Raw genomic sequence first — 22,019 nt, forward strand, 5'->3', positions numbered from 1 at the left:
TCTTCTAAACTAGCTGAGAAGGGGAAAGAGCAGACAGACATGGTGGGCCTTGGTGTCACTGTGCCAACAGCGTGCCTCTGGTGCTGCGTGCCTCTGGTGCTCAGATGATGGGAGTTTATTTGTCCATCGGATTTTACCTGAGCATAAAGGCATAGCTGTGAATTACAGTGAGATGACATTGACAGCAGAATCTTTTTTTAGGATCACATTCTCCCACAAATGTACAGCCCTAGAAAATCCATAGAAATGTAACTAAAATAAATTTTCACATTGAAATCATTGGCAGTCACTTGATGAACGCTTCAGATTGTTATCTTTCTTCAACTGACCCTATCCATCAACCATCAGCTTATTATGTGACTAGTCGATCTGCTGGGAGGACAGACAAAGGTTGCTCTCCTCCCTGACCTGTTGTGTTCACAGCTGCTGACCCCTTGACAGGGATAACAAAAGGTTCAAGGACGGGTCAGGGGGAAGCCAGGACAGAGACTAATAACCCTTCCTGTCCAAACAACCTCACACAAACCATCAACAAAATGCCCAGATACGAAGTATTTCCTCCTCTGCCTTTGTGCCTTGACGATTCGGGTCATGGGTGCCTTTATAACAGGGCTCTCCGACCCTGCTCCTGGAGCGCTACGCTCCTGTTGATTTCGCTCCAACCCCAATTGTAACTAACCTGATTCAGCTAATCAGCCAGCTAATTATTAGAATCAGGTGCGCTAGATTGGGTTGGTGCGAAATCCTACAGGACGTTAGCACTCCGAGAACGGGGTTGGAGAGCCCTGCTCTATAAGCACTACAGGCAGCCTATACTGTTTATGTACGATGTGTAGCCTGTATGATGATGTTACGTTTCACCCGGGTTATAGCTATTGCCTTCAGGTTAATTATACTGACTAAAATGGGAATAAGAGGGGAATTCATTATCTAATGTGTCCTAAACAATGGTACTCTCAGAAATTGAGTTTGTGAAGCAGCAAATGTGAAACTTTTAGCAAGTATTTCACATTTTACAGTGCAGCACTTGTAGAGAGATTGCCTTGTAATCAATGCAGGTTGTATTCCCTCTAAGTGAATAACTGTAATAACACTTGTTATGGGCCAGCTTTAAACCTCTGACCCCATGCTACATCAGACCATTACAATTCAATGAAGAGTGTGTATGTTTGGACAATACTTCTCAACATAAAGCAGGGATAGATAGATGTTTCAACAAATAATCAACCTGAGGACTTCAAACTGATCCACTATTATAAAGCCGCTTGGTAGGATAAAAAAAGTCGATTCTTAGACTACTTACACACACACACACACACACACACACACACACACACACACACACACACACACACACACACACACACACACACACACACACACACACACACACACACACACACACACACACACACACACACACACACACACACACACACACACACACACTCCGTTCCTCTCCACTCTGCATCATCATGCTCGGCAGGAGACAGAGAGGCTCATTGTTATTCTGCGAGGGTCGCCTGATCGCAGTCAAATCTGTTTGTGCCTCGCTCCTCATTTCACATAATTTCTCTATTGTTTGGCTCAGAGAAATCCCCAAATCCCCATACTCTGGGATCGGCTGGGAAAGCAGGAAATCTGAGAGAGCAGCCCAGGAAGCCCCTCTCCTCCTGGAATTCCTCTGTAAAGCTCTAGGAAGGTCTGATTGGAATAAGAGAAAGGGAGGAAGGCTTCACTCCTTTCCTGGTCCCTAGGGGCCAAAAGCCACAAGCAGACTGTATGATTCCAATATTAGGTGAGAGCGAGTGCATGGCCATGGGCTGGTTTGGTTGGTTACATGCGTCCATGTTCTCATACTACAGTCCGAATGGGAAGAGTATCTCCTTGAAGGGAGCATGTGTGTCTCCTTGAACAACCAGGGCTCGTCAATAAGTAATGTCCTGTCTCTTCCAGTCTATCACACTCTAGGAAGTGCTTCCTTCATTTGTATCAAGAGACACTTATGTACAATGCCTGGGCCCGTTTCTCCCTCATTTCTCACAGACAACCTAATTTATTCCTTCACTTGATGTTTAGAGATTATTTCGAGACACATTAAACTAATTTATGCCGCCTGTGTTGTTGAAACGCCCTCTGCCTCTTTGTCCATCAGTTTAGTTAAAAAAATATATTCCAACAGTTGGGAGACAAGTGAGTGTAGCAGTGATAGCAGGCCTTTTGGCCGTACTGAAATCTAATCCCATTACACAACGCCATGTGACTGTGCCAGAAAAATCACTTGATGGGAGTTGAAAGTGATTACCACTGTTCCCTCTTATCTCCAAAGAGGCCAGAGGATATCTGCCAACAACAACTGCTCTGCTAGCTGCTGTGATCCTGGCCCAACTGGAGAACACCAAAAAACATCCACAAACCAATGAAATGTCTGGTTTTCAATGGGATGTGTGTAGCATGTAGATTAGAAGATACATCGAAGGCAAGTCATTTCTATGGGATGTGTGTAGATGAATGGACTTGTAATGGTTTTCTGTGTGATGTGTGTGGCATGTATGAGATGCCTGTTAGTCGAGTGGTTTTCTATGGGATGTGTGTAGTATGAAATACATGTTAGTCTAGTGGTTTCTATGGGATGTGTGTAGTATGAGATGCCTGTTAGTCGAGTGGTTTCTATGGGATGTGTGTAGTATGAAATACATGTTAGTCTAGTGGTTTCTATGGGATGTGTGTAGTATGAGATGCCTGTTAGTCTAGTGGTTTCTATGGGATGTGTGTAGTATGAAATACATGTTAGTCTAGTGGTTTCTATGGGATGTGTGTAGTATGAGATGCCTGTTAGTCGAGTGGTTTCTATGGGATGTGTGTAGTATGAAATACATGTTAGTCTAGTGGTTTCTATGGGATGTGTGTAGTATGAGATGCCTGTTAGTCGAGTGGTTTCTATGGGATGTGTGTAGTATGAAATACATGTTAGTCTAGTGGTTTCTATGGGATGTGTGTAGTATGAAATACATGTTAGTCTAGTGGTTTCTATGGGATGTGTGTAGTATGAGATGCCTGTTAGTCGAGTGGTTTTCTATGGGATGTGTGTAGTATGAAATACATGTTAGTCTAGTGGTTTCTATGGGATGTGTGTAGTATGAAATACATGTTAGTCTAGTGGTTTCTATGGGATGTGTGGAGTATGAGATGCCTGTTAGTCTAGTGGTTTTCTATGGGATGTGTGTAGTATGAGATGCCTGTTAGTCTAGTGGTTTCTATGGGATGTGTGTAGTATGAAATACATGTTAGTCTAGTGGTTTTCTATGGGATGTGTGTAGTATGAAATACATGTTAGTCTAGTGGTTTCTATGGGATGTGTGTAGTATGAGATACATGTTAGTCAGTGCACATGGGTGAGTAATTAGAGCATCTGTCATTCTGTCTGAACATGCCCTGCATATCTTACACACAACCCAACATGGAGTGTACGTATAATATAATATCAGAGAAGAATTTAAAATGTACAGTAGTATCACAATGTATGAAGGAGAGCACAAGATCAAATATTTCGGATCAAATTCATCTTTACTATTTTCAATTCTCGTTATATACACTGCATGGCCATAAGTATGTGGACACCTGCTCATTGAACGTCATTCCAAAATCATGGGCATTAATATAGAGTTGGTCTCCCCTTTGCTGCTATAACAGCCTCCACTCTTCTGGGAAGGCTTTCCACTAGAACATTGCTGCGGGGACTTGCATTAGTGAGGTTGGGCATTGATGTTGGGTGATTAGGCCTGGCTCTCAGTCGGCATTCCAATTCATCCCAAAGGTGTTTGATGGGGTTGAGGTCAGGGCTCTGTGCAGACTAGTCAAGTTCCTCCACACCGATCACGACAAACCATTTCTGTATGGACCTCCCTTTGTGCACGGGGGCATTGTCATGCTGAAACAGGAAAGGGCCTTCTCCAAACTGTTGCCACAAAGTTGGGAGCACAGAATCGTCTAGAATGCCATTGTATGCTGTAGCGTTAAGATTTCCCTTCACTGGAACAAAGTGGCCTAGCCCGAACCATGAAAAACAGCCTCAGACCATTATTCCTCTTCCACCAAACTTTACAGATGGCACTATGCATTCAGGCAGATAGTGTTCTCCTGGCATTCACCAAACCCAGATTGGTCTGTCAGATGGTGAAGCGTTTCCACTGCTCCAGAGTCAAATGGTGGCGAGCTTTACACCACTCCAGCCGACGATTGTTCTTGTGCTGACATTACTTCCAGAGGCAGTTTGGAACTCGCTAGTGAGTGTTGCAACCAAGAACAGACCATTTTTACACCCTGTTCATAGTTAAGGGTCTTGTTAACCTATAAACATTTGCTTCTGATACAGCAGGAAATGGGAGATTCCTCACCAGACTGTCAGACATGACGTAGAGAGAGTTGTGGTCCAGAGTGAAGGCCATGTCTCGGAGGATAGGACTGCCATCTGTCATCACGGCCAGGGTCTCATACTGCCCCCCACCCTCAGGAGGCCCATCCACTCGGATCTGAAGGAGAGAAAGACAGACATAGGTCTGGTCAATTACATCTGTATGCTTGAATATGAAATAAAGGGATGGTTTTGACCAAACATACCTATGGATTACTGTGGTTTTAGCTTGGCTTTGTAATGCTGTCCCTACTCCAGGATTAGTTAATGCTGTTACTGGTGGTGGCATTTTTCTGGCTTGTTTTCAAGTAAACCAGACTCTAAAGATTTGACTTTGGCATGACTTTCAAACCACCATCTTTTTGGAGCTCATTAAAAGCATGCAGGCGGATAGCCGTCTACTTCCAAACAGAGAATTGAATTCCCTTCCCCTACCCCCTTCTGTCCACAGGCCACATTTTCATCAATACACAGAAAACACTGCCCTCATTAGTAGGCTGTATCAGACATCTGAATTGCTTCATACATCACAGTACATTATTATCACATCTACCCTTGACAGACATCTAGTCTTGACAGACAACATTTATAAACCTTCAAGTTCAACACCCAAGAGAAAATATCCTCATTAGATGTACAATCTCAAATTTAATGGCTGCTAAGAAATCAGGCACAAAAATATCATTCAATGTACTTTTTTAGATAAAGACAATAATCCTCTAAATGCAGTATGAGAGGAGGCAGAGGAATAGACATTGAGACGTGAGAAGCCCATAATAAACAACATATCCTTCATTCTAGTTATCTGGACACTACAAATCTCCAGCACCAAGCTCAGGTTGGACTGCAGCAAATCTCCCTGCGTGCCAGGCCAGTACACACAGTCACTGGCAGACTCACAATGCTCTCTCAATAGACACAGCAGCAATCAATACAAACGGATTGCATGATTGGATCCCCTGGGCTCCAAAACTGCACCAATCAACCCTTCCACCTTCCAGTCAGAAGTCCTCTCCTGCAAGCTGGGCTCCCCACCAAAAACAAAGGGGAATACAGAGAAAAACATCTCTTGGGCTGAGATGGGAGAATCCTAAAGGACAATCCCTCTGGGACAAACAGACCAACGCCTGCAAGCAGCCCCAGAGCTGCAGTAATTTAGGGACACAGTCAGGGGATTCTCTCAGCAGGATCACCAGAGGATCATGGTGTCCACTCTGCTCCGTTTGTCATTTAACCAGCTCTGCCCACCATTGATTTGACACTTTCAACCTCCTAACCAGTCACTCAATAGAAAGTTGTTCCCTTTAACTCCTCGTCTATTTACTGGATCCCTGCCCCCCTTCCCTGTCTTCCCCCTCATCCTCGGACTCTCTTACCACAATCCTTCCCTGTCTTCCCCCTCATCCTCTGACTCTCTTACCATAATCCTTCCCTGTCTTCCCCCTCATCCTCGGACTCTCTTACCACAATCCTTCCCTGTCTTCCCCCTCATCCTCGGACTCTCTTACCACAATCCTTCCCTGTCTTCCCCCTCATCCTCGGACTCTCTTACCACAATCCTTCCCTGTCTTCCCCCTCATCCTCGGACTCTCTTACCACAATCCTTCCCTGTCTTCCCCCTCATCCTCGGACTCTCTTACCACAATCCTTCCCTGTCTTCCCCCTCATCCTCGGACTCTCTTACCACAATCCTTCCCTGTCTTCCCCCTCATCCTCGGACTCTCTTACCACAATCCTTCCCTGTCTTCCCCCTCATCCTCGGACTCTCTTACCACAATCCTTCCTTGTCTTCCCCCTCATCCTCTGACTCTCTTACCACAATCCTTCCCTGTCTTCCCCCTCCTCCTCGGACTCTCTTACCACAATCCTTCCCTGTCTTCCCCCTCATCCTCGGACTCTCTTACCACAATCCTTCCCTGTCTTCCCCCTCATCCTCGGACTCTCTTACCACAATCCTTCCCTGTCTTCCCCCTCATCCTCGGACTCTCTTACCACAATCCTTCCTTGTCTTCCCCCTCATCCTCTGACTCTCTTACCACAATCCTTCCCTGTCTTCCCCCTCCTCCTCGGACTCTCTTACCACAATCCTTCCCTGTCTTCCCCCTCATCCTCGGACTCACTTACCACAATCCTTCCCTGTCTTCCCCCTCATCCTCGGACTCTCTTACCACAATCCTTCTCTGTCTTCCCCCTCATCCTCGGACTCTCTTACCACAATCCCACGCAAAGTGGAGTCGGCTTCCATTCCATTTCCCACACTCCATATTTCATAAATAGAAACCAAAGCTTGTACGAGTTCCCTTAGCAAAATGTTATCGTAAATAAATCCTATAATTGTCCATAGAGATATTTAGCAGGGCATTAGGAGGTTGACCAGGGGCCACCATGGTGGACAGAGTCCAATTTATGAGCTCAGATGAAATGTTGACCTTTTGACCAGCCCAGAGTTTGATTTCAATCCATTTATACATGGGTTTATAATCTAAAACAGGGTTGTTACGGGCTCTGGCCCTGTGGGACTACAACAGGTCTTCAATCTGTCTTTAAGCCCACAGTCCGCAATGAGAGGAGGAGCATTTCACTGGTTTTATAATGAGCCTGCTGGTAGCTGCTGACATGTGCACAGTATCTAGAAGCTGTCCTAGTTCAGCCAGAGTTTGTGGTAGAAGTAATGTACATGACGAAAAGTGGCTAGTTCACAAGGATCAACCGATGACTGCTGTCCTATCAACCTTAGTCATGTAATGAAGAAAATGTTTTGTAAACAGAACATATGAACCGCAAACCACAAGTTATTTAATTTCAAGGCTCTTAATTTTTGTGCACACAAAGCTCTCTCTTTGTGTGCTGTCGATTTTACTGGATAGAAGGATACACAGCAAATTTGAGATAAGGATTTAACATCCACAGTGTTAAACTTACACTTTTCAAAGTTTTAACAAACTAACACCCCTAAAGTGTTGGTTTCCTAACACTATGGGTGTTGCAAATTCTGACTTAAATTTTTTGTGTTATGGAATAACACATGTAGTGTTACAGTATTTTGGGGGGAGGTGTTGTTTTAACACTTTAGAGTGTAAAGCCTTGTTTGCATATTTCCCAGCATGCCTTTATGGAGTGAATTTGAGAGACACCCACCCATGACTGTGTTTGTTGGTGACAGAGACATGGTTGTTGCATTCAAGAAGTTTTAGTCCTGAGCCTTCACCAAGTGGCTATCTACAGTAAGTGGATGCATTTAATTGAAAAGTAAACCCTTTATGACCATATATTATACATTTGAAGGCCTTCAGTTATGGCTTAGTTATCCCCAACATTGTGGTCTGAAAATACTGGGTCATGGGCCACATCAGACTTTCAAGTCACAATATGCTGGTTTGTGAAGTGATTAGTAATTCCTATTGGAATCCAGCCAGAGGGAGGAAATCCAACAATTGGATTATTTTATCACCCACAACCTGCATTCAGAATGACTGCTATGTGGAAGGATTTAAAAACAATCTAAACTGGAATAACCATCTCAGTAACCGTACAGATTGGATTAGTTTAGAAATGTTTTATTTATTTATCTTTGTATAGTATAAGATCAACGAATCAATCAATGTGCATGCAGAAACACAGGTATTGAAACAAACTATTCTCAGAATCAACTTTCAACAAACCATGCCGGCAAATATGATAATGAGGCCCCTCCCACATTTTTTTTCACTCAGAGAAATAGCTTAGTTTACCTGGCACTGTTTCCAAATACTAACTTTTTAGCATTTGTGGCACAAATCACATTCAAGTCATGGCACCGATGTTAGCATTTTTCAAGAATCATGTGAAGCTCACCAAAGTCACTTATAGTCACTAAAACGTTAGCATTTGGAAACAGCGCCAGCTACTGCCAGGGAAACTAAATCAAATCATAGACTGCTGTCATACCTTGTCCACAGACTGTTTACAGGGTAAGGAAACCAATGTGTAATTTTCTAATTTGGGTGAACTATCCCTTTAAATGTCCAAACTAACCTATAAGAGGAAATGCTTTTCACTCCCGAATCATATTTATACCTACAATGGTGTGTTTTCCTTCCTGATACTGATGGAGGAAATGAATCTTAACCCCCTTAGAGACCAACATTGGATACAAACAAGAAAGTCAAATAACCCAAATAACTATTGGAATTTCATATGATCCCACGTAATTCTTAGTAATGAAAACAACCTGTTCCCCCCCAGCTCTATTGGCATGGTTTGCTGCTTTTTTCAGCTTGTTTTCAGTGGTTGTTTGTCTGTGCTTCCATCCTTAAAACAAAAAACACAAAACCTAAGGCTTAGATGTCATTTAAAAAAATGGCCTAATGGGGTAGTTTGAAAGTTGCAAGACAGCTACCCCGAGTCACATCTTTCTAATTTCTCCTCCTTTAACAATTAACAAGCAGGATTGATTATGAGATTATTATGATCAAGGAATCAATTTAAAAGGGTTCTAGAAGAGGTACACATTACTGCACATAAATGTTCCTATTAGCTTTCCATTTCCCTGGAGGTTTGTGTCAAAGGTGATCAGTTTACAGTACATGTCGTTGGCCTGCCATTCCCACTAAATGTGACCAGATGTGACTAGCATGGGCAAAGTGTGTTAAGTGTATCCTACCATATGGATAATAGACTGGGGGAAAACTCTTCAGCTAGCCTATACGTTTTAGTCTAGTATTCAGGATGAATATGTATGAACTTTCCAATTTGTAAGTCGCTCTGGATAAGAGCGTCAGCTAAATGACTTAAATGTAAATGTAAAATGTAATTCACCCAGTCTCCCTTATTCCTTTGCCAGATACAGTATGGTAGTAGGGACACTAGCAACAAAGATTCATGACATTTTCCAAACATCTCTTTCTAACTGACTGAAAATACAGTGACATAAAGCCAGTACGTCTGGTAACCTTCAGGGTTGAACGGCTGTGTGTTTTGGCAAATTCTAGCTGACAGACTGGAGTGGACACTGATTAACCCGTATCCATCATGACTTTGGCTGAATGCTGATGAGGAGGAGCGTGTGTCTGTCCTGTTAAGACAGGATGGTGCTGCAGTGCTTAGTGTTTAGTGAGGTGGAGGTCTGTATTACACACCTGCTCTAATCAGTCAGACATCTCATCACTGCTACTAAGAGAGCTGTATTGATCCCTGACATTGAACAAGCTGTATGTTAGCAAATGCAATTGCCAAAGATGATTACTTACTAGGCTTAATGCACTCTAATTGTGTTTGTGTGTGTGTATGTTTGTGCGTACGTGCATACGCATGTGCTGTGTGAGAGGGCTCGTCTGACAAAGAAAAGAAAACATACAGCATGTGTGTCTGTGTTGGCCCAAAGGTATGAGGTTTGCTGAATGATCCCTGAGTTTTTCCCTGAACTTAACATTCTACATTGTGGTTAGCTTCCAAGCCCCCATAACACAATTTCTACGACATGACCACAGACTCATCTAGGTCTCTGTGTTTTCCCTTAAGAGCTTTTGGGCTCTCGTTCAGGGCCCTGCTTCCTGTTCTCTTGTTCCTGTCCTCCTCTATACCCCCTCCTCCATTCCCTTTGTTTTGGGGGGCAATTCAGGCACTGGCCTGGACTTAATTTTCTTAACCGCTATTTAACGGATGCATCCTGTGTGTGTGTGTGTGTGTGTGTGTGTGTGTGTGTGTGTGTGTGTGTGTGTGTGTGTGTGTGTGTGTGTGTGTGTGTGTGTGTGTGTGTGTGTGTGTGTGTGTGTGTGTGTGTGTGTGTGTGTGTGTGTGTGTGTGTGTGTGTGTGTGTGAATTTTTGCACGTGTGCATGTCTTAGCCTGCATGCTCATGGGTGTGTACTAAGTGCAGTACATGTTTCAGTGTCCTAATGCAAGCAAACTCAAGAGAAGCAGAGGATATATGGACATAGCTGCCCTTCAATCATGCATGAGAGTACTGTTCTGGACAACTGTGTGATGACGCTCTCCACAGCCCGTGTGAGTAAGACCTTAAAACAGGTTAACATTCACAACGCCACAGGGCCAGACGGATGACCAGGACGCGTACTCAGAGCATGCGTTGACCAGCTGACAAGTGTCTTCACTGACATTTTCAACCCAGTCTGTAATACCTACATGTTTCAAGCTGACCACCATAGTCCCTGTGCCCAAGAATGCCAAGGAAACCTGTCTAAATGACTACCACCCCATAGCACTCACATCTGTAGCCATGAAATGCTGGTCATGGCTCACATCAACACCATCATCCCAGACACCCTGGACCCACTCCAATTCGCATACCTCCCAAACAGATTCACAGATGACGCAATCTCTATTGCACTCCACACTGCCCTTTCCCACCTGGACCAAAGAAACACCTACGTGAGAATGCTGTTCATAGACTACAGCTCAGCGTTAAACACCATAGTGCCCTCCAAGCGGGGCCCCTCAGGGGTGCGTGCTTAGTCTTCCTCCTGTACTCCCTGTTCACCAATGACTGGATGGCCGCCCACGACACCATCATCAAGTTTGGCGATGACACGACGGTGGTGGGCCTGATCACCAATGATGATGAGACAGCCTATAGGAAGGTCAGGGACCTGGCAGTGTGGTGCCAGGACAATAACCTCTCCCTCAATGTGGGCTAGACAAAGGAGCTTATTGTGGACTACAGGAAATGGAGGGCCAAACGCCCCCATTCACATCGGCAAGGCTGTAGTTGAGCAGGTCCTTCGGTGTCCACATCGCATAATGTTTTTATTTTACCAGGTAAGCTGACTGAGAACACATTTCATTACAGCAACGACCTGGGGAATAGCTACAGGGGAGAGGGGAGATGAATGAGCCAATTGGAAGCTGGGGATGATTAGGTGGTATGAAGGCCAGCTTGGGAATTTAGCCAGGACACCAGGGTTAACACCCCTGCTCTTACAATAAGTGCCATGGGATCTTTAGTGACCACAGAGAGTCAGGACATCCATTTAACGTCCCATCCGAAAGACATCACCCTACACAGGCCAATGTCCCCAATCACTGCCCTGGGGCATTGGGATAATGTTTTTAGACCAGAGGAAAGGGTGCCTCCTACTGGCCCTCCAACACCACTTCCAGCAGCATCTGGTCTCCCATCCAGGGACTGACCAGGACCAACCCTGCTTAGATTCAGAAGCAAGCCAGTATGGTCCAAACACACCAACATAGTCGTGAAGAGTGCACGACAACGCTTCTTCACCCTCAGGAGGCTGAAAAGATATGGCATGGGCCCTCAGATCCTCAAAAAGATCTACAGCTGCATTGAGAGCATCCTGACTGTCTGCATCACCGCTTGGTATGGCAACTGCTCGGCATCCGACCGCAAGGCACTAGAGATGGTAGCGCGTACGGCCCAGTACATCACTGGGGCCAAGCTTCCTGCCATCCAGGACCTCTATACCAGGCGGTGTCAGAGGAAGGCCCTAAAAATTGTCAAAGATTCCAGCCACTCAAGTTATAGACTGTTCTCTCTGCTACCACACGGCAAACAGTACCGGAGCGCTAAGTCTGGGACCAAAAGGCTCTTGAACAGCTTCTACCCCCAAGCCATAAGACTGCTAAATAGTTAGTGTGTAGTTAACCAAATAGCTACCCAGACTATCTGCATTGATTCTTTTTGACTCTATGCACACACACTGGACTCTCCCCACACACTCACACATACTTACACTGACACTCCAATACATACACACACACTGGACTCTCCCCACACACTCACACATACTGACACTGACACTCCAATACATACACACACACTGGACTCTCTCCACACACTCACACATACTGACACTGACACTCCAACACATACACACACACTCACTCACACATTACATGTACACACAGGCACACATTCTCCACACACACACACACACACTTCCACACTCACCACATGCACTGCTGCTACTGTCTATTATCTATCCTGTTGCCTAGTCACTTTACCTCTACCTATATGTACATATCTACCTCAATTACCTCGTACCCCTGCACATTGACAAAGTACTGCCACCCCATGTACATAGCCAAGCTATCATTGCTCATTGTGTATTTATTCCTTGTGTTACTATATATATATTTTCTATTATTATTATAATCTTTTTTTTGTATTTGAGATGTTGTGGATCTAAACATGAATGTTGTCTCTTGCTATTTAGAACTTAATTTGTGGTGAACTGTCTATCTGCTGTGAAGATATCTTTACTGAGGCTACTGTTCAAAGCATGCCGTTATGAAAATCTTTTCAATAGAGACTCAAACACACCTTCATTGCCAGTCCCCATCTTCCTGTCTGAGATTCTCCACTAATCACTTCAATTACCAAATATTTCCTTTCCGTTCTGAAGCTGTCTTTGAAAAGCTCAAGTAATTTAGTACATACACATTGGAAAGTGTCCTCACTTGGTCAGTTCTCAAAAAGCTATAATGAATGCAGTATCTGCACTTAAGATCATTCGTGAGAGCTGTGTGCTTATCATATTAATCCAAAGGAAATACCACTAAGTGATTATAGCTGACCACTGAGGAGAATATTGGAAGCATTCATGTCCTTCTCGTGTTTTGCCATGCAACACCTACTGTATATTACAGAGGTCAATGCCCTCGTCTTGGTAAGTCAATAACTATGTCAAAGTAAGCCATAACATGCTGACACAAAGGTGCATTATACTATTTAATCTTATTAGAATGGAGCCTTACTGTCACTGGTGATACACTGGTGGATTACTGGCATACTCGGCATTGGTGTTGAGTTTGAGCCAGGAAAACACAGTAGGCTAGACAATGGAACAACAGAAGCCAATCTAGAAGGAAATTACCCAAGAAGACCACACTCCAACAACAAACATACAGACATATCTAATCCATTGATAAAAGACATGTCAAGTGAGCCTGCCCTTTCCAATGGCATTGTTGCCTGACTGATCTCCTAATGGCATTTATTGTCATGCCCCATTTCCACTCGGAATGATGGAATAGGAGTGCAGACATGATGTTCCATGGGGGAACCATGGAGTCTGCATCATGTCAGTGTAATGACAAAACCTGTCCTTACATAGACCCAAGGTGGAGACACACATACACACACACACAGAGGGAGGGAAGAGAAAGCAGAGGAGTTCTTGTCTAGTTATGTGAGCCTCTGCTCCAAGTCCACCTGCATGTGTGCCAGACAGGGTGACACTGTGCCCACTGGCTAATGTCACAATGTTCCCATTCATCCATACAATAATCTTCCCCTATCTTGATTTATGTCAATACAGTTATATATACATGTTTTATTTAACCTTTATTTAACTAGGCAAGTCAGTTAAGAACAAATTTGTATTTACAATGACGGTCTACCCCCCTGGCCAAACCCTCCCCTAACCCGGACGACGCTGGGCCAATTGTGCGCCACCCTATGGGACTCCTGAACACAGTCAGTTGTGACACAGCCTGGGAATGAACCAGGGTCTGCTGCGCCACTCGGGAGGCCTAAATCAAGAGAGACTCTTGAAGAAACGAAATACTGTCAAAATTGCTTTGTGCCTCTTGCATAGCGATTAAACCCAGGGGGCTAGAATCTATGATATTGCTAGTCTTGGCTGTTGATTTATTTTTCCTGTTGATAAACCCTCATTGGTCTCTAACTGTTGGCTGCTTACTGTACGTGACTGTGGAGAAAGAATCCCCCTGCTATATCTGTCAGTGTATTACCCATGCTTACCTTCTTCAGTCTGCCACTCCTGGTGCCGAGGAAGGCCACGCTGTAGCCGTTATAGACGTAAGAGATGACCGAGGTCAGCCTGTCCCTGGTCTCAGTGTACACAGTCAGGCCAGATACCAGCTGGGAGCCCCCAAGGGGCTGGTTGATGTCCAGCCCACAGAAGTGATCATCGATAGGCACAGGCTGCAGAGAGGGATGGGGAAAGACGGGGAGAGATGGGTGAGACGACAGAGAGCAAGAGAAGGAGTAAGAAAGCTCAAAAAGACTACTGTAATAATCTTCACATTTGTTACACGCAATTACCATGGTATTCAAGGCAGCGACTTCAAAAGATATTGGGGCTGGTAAATTTGTCAACAATGCCAGGAGAGTGTGTTTGTTGATCATTTTAATTGCTCTTGGCAAACATGAAAACACTATGTATTTGGTGCCGGTTTCTGTGATTTTAAATCGCTTGATCTGACATCACACAAACACACAGCCCCAGAGATGTCAGCTTTTGATTTAGCATCAAAGAGGCTCACAAGCTAAGCAGTCCTGCTACAGTACATCTAGCACAACCCACCTCAAACCTCCACTAATGGCCTGTCAGGCAGAATAGAAATCTCACTTTTTAGGGCAACACATTTGTACTTTATTTCTTGCACCTCTCGAGAGAATCTCTTCTTTCTTCTGCACTGGAACAGTGATGATAGGGGTAAGAGGCAGTATGTGACTATTGGCGAAATGTGTGGTTGTGTGAGAGTTGCTGAATAACAACCTTGATGGATGTCCTTGTTACCTGTTTTTCTGAATTCTGAGATACTCCTATCATACTGACTAACAGAGAAAGAGAGACAGAGAGAGAAACATAGAGAGAGAGAGAAGGCTGACTTCAATTTTGGACGTTTGAAAAGGTCCTGAGAACGCCTTCCTCTGCACTCACCAAAATGTTTTAAATAAATGACCCAGCACTGGCGCTTACTCATGATGCTCGGAAGAGAAGCGTGCTGCTCTGACCACTGCGCCACGCAGGGAGAGCCTAAACCTCTGAATGGAATCAAAGCCGCATATAAAACTCCTCTGATTAGAATTATAAATGAATCTCCCCCGCTTACTTCTCTGTTGCTCTTGTGGAATATAAAAACGTTGAAGGACTCTAACTGGATTTCGGCTACCTTTCGGCCTATCAGCTACTGTTGGTGTAATCAATGCTGTGGGGTAATCAAAAAGCTTTAAATATTCAATTATCTAAACTGTCACCTTCACTGTCTGAACAATGTGTCTGTATGCCACATCAGAGGAGCCAGTGCTGGTCAGCCCCTGGCTTGCTGGATGCTAATGAAGGGACTGGTTGCAAAGCCCTCTTCAGGTAGCTACAGGTACCTACCGCCTTGGTGCACTGCACATCCTTTCCCAGCAGCCAATGTAGTTCCAGGTTGCCCTCTCCCTGGTAGCAGGATTGCAGGCGCTCTTTGATGCGGGCGTTAATGTCTCGTATGGTAAAGATACACAGGGCTGAGTTGTCCAGGGGCTCGTGGTACTGCTTCTGGCCCTTGGTGAACACAGCAAAGAGGACGTCATCCTGGGCACTGATGTTGAGGGACCTGGCCAGTACTTTCCCTGCCTTGGACAGGTGGGCGCCCTGTAGGAGTCGATACTCCTCTCTCTTGTGTACACAGCCCACTGGCAGAGACACATAAGAGTGGAACTTCTTGTCCCCTTTGCAGAGGCGTATGATGCGGCTTGTGTAGAACAGGTCACCTGGGGAACTGCCAGCAGGCATCCCATTCTCTGGGGTTTCTGGCTGCACGGTCAGGAAGTAGACAAAGTTCCCACTGGCGAAGCCGTAGATGTAGTAGATGTCAAACCGCGGGACCAGAGCTAGCGTGTCAGAGGGGATCTTAATGAGAGAGGATACAAAGTCAGTGTGGAGCTCGTAGTCCAGCATGGCAGATGACTCTGGGTCACGGGGCAGCTTACGACTGGAGATGGTAGGGAAGTAGTCCTGCTTCCCACCCACGGCTGTGCCGATGAACAGGGTGCCGTCCTGGCCCTGCGAGGAGGGCACAATGACCCCATACATGGTGCCTGTTTGGTTGACACTGGAGAGGTAGTGCTCTTTCTTGTGGGTGGGCTCCACCAGGATAAACAGGTCGTCCTGTCGCATTAGCTTACAGACGCCTTGGTAGAGGCTGCCACAGGCCAGCAGGCGGTTGTGGGAGTAGTCTATGAGCAACAGTTTGTTGATGTTGTCAGTGGAGGCCAGGGGCTCAGAGCAGGGCTGCACTATAAGAGGAGGGTAGCAGGCCTTGTTGTCGTACTCAGGTCCTGTGTCATGGGAGACCAGGAGGGTCAGGTTGGCAGATAGCTTGTAGATCCGGTTCACAGCACCAACATAGAGAGCGCCAGTGGTCTTGTGCACAATCAGGTGGTTCAGGGTCCATTCCCTTCTCTCTGACTGGAAGGTGTTGAGGGACTGGGACTGGCCTTGGCACATTGCTAGGGAGATGGGCATCAAGACCAACAGCCACCACGTCAGGGACCATGACTGCCCCTTAGTACCTCCGCTGTAAATGCATCCTATATCCAAACACGTCCCCATCCCCATAGGACTTCTAAGAGATGGCAAGTCCAGACTAAATGTCTAGTGCTGTAGGGCAGGAATGAATAAGACTGTTCTCAGTTAGGCTGCACTCTAGTTGATATCCGCAACAATGGTCTTCACATTATCCTGAAAGAGAAAATAAATGGTTTGTTTTAGACTTGAGATGACCTAGAATACTTTGAATGATTTAGAAACAAATCAAAGGCGTTATAATAAACATTTCATAAATCTTTAGCAAGGACTCATAAAATAGGGTTTTATTCATATAAGGTTTTGGTTCAAATACATATATGAATAACCTCCCTCCAATTTTACAAGGTTGACATTTTAACAAGTGTTTTCCATTATAAAAGACAGGGCTAAGAAGAGATACAGGCCAGAGACAGAACAAAATCACACTGATAAATACCATCTTGAAATGGTTTCACCATTGTTGTTCTCTCCCACTCTGCTTTCTCAGACACAACATACATCAACAGAACATGTAATTCCAGTAATCACTTCACATGAGCAGTGTAGATCTCCATCCCCATTGCAATCAATACAGAGTGCTAGATTAGCAGGAGAGGTCTCTCTGCTTTCCCTATCTGCAGGGGCTCATTATCTCTCTGTGACGACCAGGGAGGTCTGTAGCCTATTACTTCAACAAAGCAGTGACAAAAAGTGACTCTGTGCTTTACATACTGTTTAGACAGCGAATTAAATAGGATCCAAATGTATTAATTATGCTTACATATTTCCAGCTGCCTGTTTTCTTTCCTTCCCTCCCTCTTGTTCTCCTAAATGGTTAAATCCTCCAGGAATTAATCACTCTTTCCAGGACGGCTGACATTCCTAAATTAATCAGGCCTTTTGGCGGTGAATCATTAAGGATTCAGAGTCGGACAGCATCAACCCTTTCATTTCCCCTTTTAACTTCATTAGCATATTTTACTTCAACCAGGGGACAAACAATGCCCCTAGAATACTACATGGAATGGATGGATGGATGGATGGATGGATGAGTGGATGGATGAGTGGATTAGAGAAAGGAGAGTGAAAGCCTTGTAAAAAAAAATCTTTATTCATGACTTTCTTTCTTTTCACAATCTATTCATCATGTGCTGTATGCTTTGAGTTTGCATCTGTCTAAATAAAAAAAATTCTCACACCGATGAGATGACCTTGTTAGTAAATTTGGACCTGGAGAACAAATTGCACTTTTACCTTTTTTATATGAGTCCTTATTAATCTATGGTAGGGAACATTGATCACAATGAGGTAGAATTGTTGGCTTCATACATGCACTCACTTCATCCCAGTCCATTATAGTAGTAATAAAAGTGCCATGCGAGGAGGAGAGGACTGTAAATTAGGAGCCCACATCTGCGTGCACCCGCTTCTTTTGTCTGAGTCCCAGCAGCTCTAGAGACTTAGCCAAGCTGTCTCTCTAAAGGCTGTGGAGCCGCCACACGCCACATGCTCTGTCCTGTCTGATGCCAGACCAATAGCTCTCTACTGTAGCCTCACTGCTTCACAAAACATTTAACTTCCCAGTGGAATGGTACGGAAGCCTCTGACCAGCTCAAAGCCTTTAGCTAGGAGACAATTGCCTTCTCTGTACCAGGTCCCCTTAAGATAGGAAAAAAGATAATTTACCTCAATGAAACTTCCTGTTTAGAATAAAGTTTAAATAAAAATTGTCATTTGTGTCCTCGCAGTGAACAGCAGTGGCCATGGCTACACTCTATTGCTAACTAATAACAGGGTGTCCGGCAGGGTGTGTTGTGTAGGAGCCAGGGATGGAGAGGACAGACAGAACTGGAGTACTGACACGGTGGTGTCTGGGTTTTCTCCAGCTCCACTCCAGCATCTCCTCTCCATCTGTCCCTGCCTCAAAGACGTCAGGGGGGAAATCACTGGAGTGTCCCTGTTTCCTCTTGTCCCTTTGGCAGGCAGACACTGTGTATTCTCTCCCTGTTCTCTACAACATACAACATATATCCAATTATATACTCACTCTCAAACTGATGACAATTATACACTGGGTGTACAAAACATTAGGCACACCTGCTCTTTCCATGCCAAAGACTGACCAGGTGAATCCAGGTGATCCAGGTGAATCCAGGAGAATCCCTTGTCAATTGTTAAATCCAAATCCAATTTTTAAGCCTTGAGACAATTGCGACATGGATTGTGTATGTGTGCCATTCAGAGGGTCAATGGGCAAGACAAAGAATGTAAGTATCTTTGAATGAGGTATGGTAGTAGGTGCCATGTGCACTGGTTTGTGTCAAGAACTGCAACGCTGCTGGGTTTTTCCGGTTCAACAGTTTCCCATGTGTATCAAGAATGGTCCACCACCGAAAGAACATCCAGCCATCTTGACACAACTTTGGTAAGCATTGTAGTCAACATTGGCCAGCATCCCTGTGGAACGCTTTAGACACCTTGGAGATATCCATGTCCCAACAAATTAAGGCTGTTCTGAGGGCAAAATGGGGTCGGGGGCACAACTCAATATTAGGAAGGTGTTCTTAATGTTTTATGCACTATGTACATACTGTCACCGGCATTGCTGCCCTGTTATGTTGTCATCCTGTCATCGTGCAGTTATTTGGATGTAATACATGTCAGCTACAAATTTAAGGCTGGATGTTAGAAGGAAAATGTCAAAACTCTCTATATCCAGATAAAAAAGAAAATGTGTCATTGCCCTGGCAGGTTGTACTGTGCAGGATCCACATAACAGTTCAATCCTGTGGCCCCTGGGAGGGAGAGCAAGAGATGCTAACTCCTGACGATGCCTTTCTCACATCTGCATGATGTACACTCTGAACAGGGTTGGAAAATTCCAGATTTTCTGGAAAACCAGGGAATTGATTGAAATTTTGGAACCCTAACTCTGAGACTTTCCTGATCTAGTTTCTATTCTGATATAATAACATACTGTATTCAGTTGGTCTTTGTAGTGAAATATAATGAATAGCCTTAGCCTAGTGAGTCGCTGGGCCCTGCTACAGGATTCACACACAGGTGTGAGTCGTAGCTCTGTTTTATGATGGCTTCAGGGCAATCTGGTTTGTCTCTATGCAGCATTTAATTGTTGTACATGCAGAGAGTGAATTCCATTAACAGGTTCCGCAAGCAAATGGATTGTCACTAATCATTTTTATCCCCCCAGGAGTACACCCCATTTCAAACTCTATATTAAGCTCCCAGTTTACAATATCATGGGAGACCACCTTGAGTTGCTGTGTTCAGTGGTTTGGGAAATCCAATATTTTATTCTAAATCATTCCAATCCAAAATCATATGACAAACTTCAGTGTTATGAACCTCAACATAATTTGCTTTAAGATGTTAGTTGCGCCTCAAGTGTTGTGCCTGTCTCTGTGCAAAATGATAGGTAATCCCTCAATTTTAGTTCCGCAATACAGAGACCTACAGAGGTTAATTCAGTGTTGTGAAGATCAAGTTAAACATAACAAGGTGGGCGAGAAGCAGGAAGCAACAGCAGCCTATCTATTTATTTTCTTCTCGATTCAGTCTCGTCTGAGGTGTGCAGTAATGCTGCTCTGTTTACCATAGATTATAGAGACAGCATCTTGCTGGCTGCAGCCCTCCCTGCTGAATACACTGCCTCGTCAGTCAGATACGCTCCTGCCAACCCCAGCCTCAGCCCCAGACGTGACTCATTCACACAAACTCATAGAAGAACATGCTCAGGCCTCTGGCTACGGTGGCGGGCACCAATCTGAGTCAAAATTTCATGCCACCATTTTTTATTTGACCTTAAGACCCCCACCAAGATCCACAGGGCTGTGCCTATGTTTTCAGCATGCTTTGGGGTGACATTCTGGCATAAACTCTGCAGTGTCTTATTATGTGTGATGCGTTCCATTTGCAGCAGCCTTTGAGGCTCCTGCTGGGCACAGGCTGATAACATGTGAGAAGATTGGAATCAGACAGACTCTGACACCATCTTTCAGGCTGCAGGACAGACACAATGTTCTCACACTGAGTCAACAATAGCGTTGTGTTATTACATCAGATGTGATGAAAATTGTGTGTCTTGTGGCCTAGTCTGATCAGGCTGGACAAAACAGAGTAATAACACAGGTTGGAGGCACAGGGACAGGAGTGTACAAATATAGAATCTTCATTTGACCAATATTTTCACAGCAAAATGATCCTGCAGCAACAGGATTTGAACAGGTTTAGGCCTTAATGTTGCTTGGTCGATGGTTAGGCTATTAGCTGGTCAAAGGTAGGCTACATGAAAAGTATGTTATTTAAAAGTATGTTATGTAAATCACGAAACTCTGCATATTTTAGCAACAAGGACAAACAAAAGAGTGATCAAATTAAAATCGGTATGTGATCTGGTCATATCAAACCTGCACTGCCTCCAGAGAATTGCTCAACATCAATGTTCCCCACTTCTAGGTTTTAGGGTGGAATATCAGGGGCGTTGACAAAAACTTTACAAAGCCATATACCCATAAAGATATCTTCATTCCTTCTAGAGCTTGTCAATGCATTCTGTTCGGTATATTGTCATGTGCCACACTTCTAGGTTAGTCACAATGGGACACTGCAAAAATGTCTCACACTCAAAATGGCACTCATTTAATCATTGGCTAAATCACAAAGCCTGATGGGATACCTTTGCCGTGGTGTCTGCCACAAATCCATGTGGATGAGTCATGGGGGGAGGGGAGAATTGTACACGTCACACATGAATGAACTGGGAGGGCGCCAGCCCCAACAGAACTTGACTTCCAAATGAATAAATGAAAGCAATTAGTAGATCTGTTTACAATGATGCGGAGGCAGAAGTAGGTCATACGTGGTGGAGATGGGGGGAGAGCGAGCCAGAGCCGGAGGCTGACACTGGTACCTACAGTGAGCGGAAGAGGAATTAGGACATGAAAATGCCGTCTTTGTTAACGATGACTTTTAAACGAATGTCAGATTTAATCACATGGGACCTGTGGGGTTTATGGTAAAATAAATGTTTTGTGATCACTCCTCCGTGTCTTATTTGTGGTCTCATTGGAGGGCCAGGCCCGGGGCTATAGATTCTGCTTTTATTGGTCTTCTTACAAACCCACATTCAGCTCTAAAATGGCTATAATGACACATGGATGTTCATTTAAACCACTCAATACTGTGATTATTGGATAGGCATACAAGCAGTGAATTCTACCATTTAGTGACCATATCCCTCTTCAAATAAATTCAGGCTGTTCATAATTGTATTTGATAACATAGTTTGTTGGATTGTTTGTTAACACATAAAATCATTTTTATATC

The 22,019-nt window shown here is 44.4% G+C and overlaps 1 protein-coding gene across 1 annotated transcript in view; it reads right to left on the reverse strand.

Moving 5' to 3' along the window:
* Window positions 1–22,019, reverse strand: part of LOC139535672 (plexin-A2-like) — a 54,272-nt gene that overhangs the window by 27,534 nt on the left and 4,719 nt on the right. Inside the window, exons 2-4 of the mRNA XM_071335344.1 lie at window positions 15,504–16,847; window positions 14,135–14,317; window positions 4,398–4,532 (exon numbers count right to left, since the gene is read on the reverse strand). Of these exons, the coding sequence (XP_071191445.1) occupies window positions 4,398–4,532; window positions 14,135–14,317; window positions 15,504–16,724 (1,539 nt within the window). The 5' untranslated portion in view covers window positions 16,725–16,847. The remainder of the gene's footprint in view (window positions 1–4,397; window positions 4,533–14,134; window positions 14,318–15,503; window positions 16,848–22,019) is intronic.

This window comes from Salvelinus alpinus, chromosome 12 (assembly GCF_045679555.1).
Source record: "Salvelinus alpinus chromosome 12, SLU_Salpinus.1, whole genome shotgun sequence".
Taxonomy (NCBI): Eukaryota; Metazoa; Chordata; class Actinopteri; order Salmoniformes; family Salmonidae; genus Salvelinus; species Salvelinus alpinus.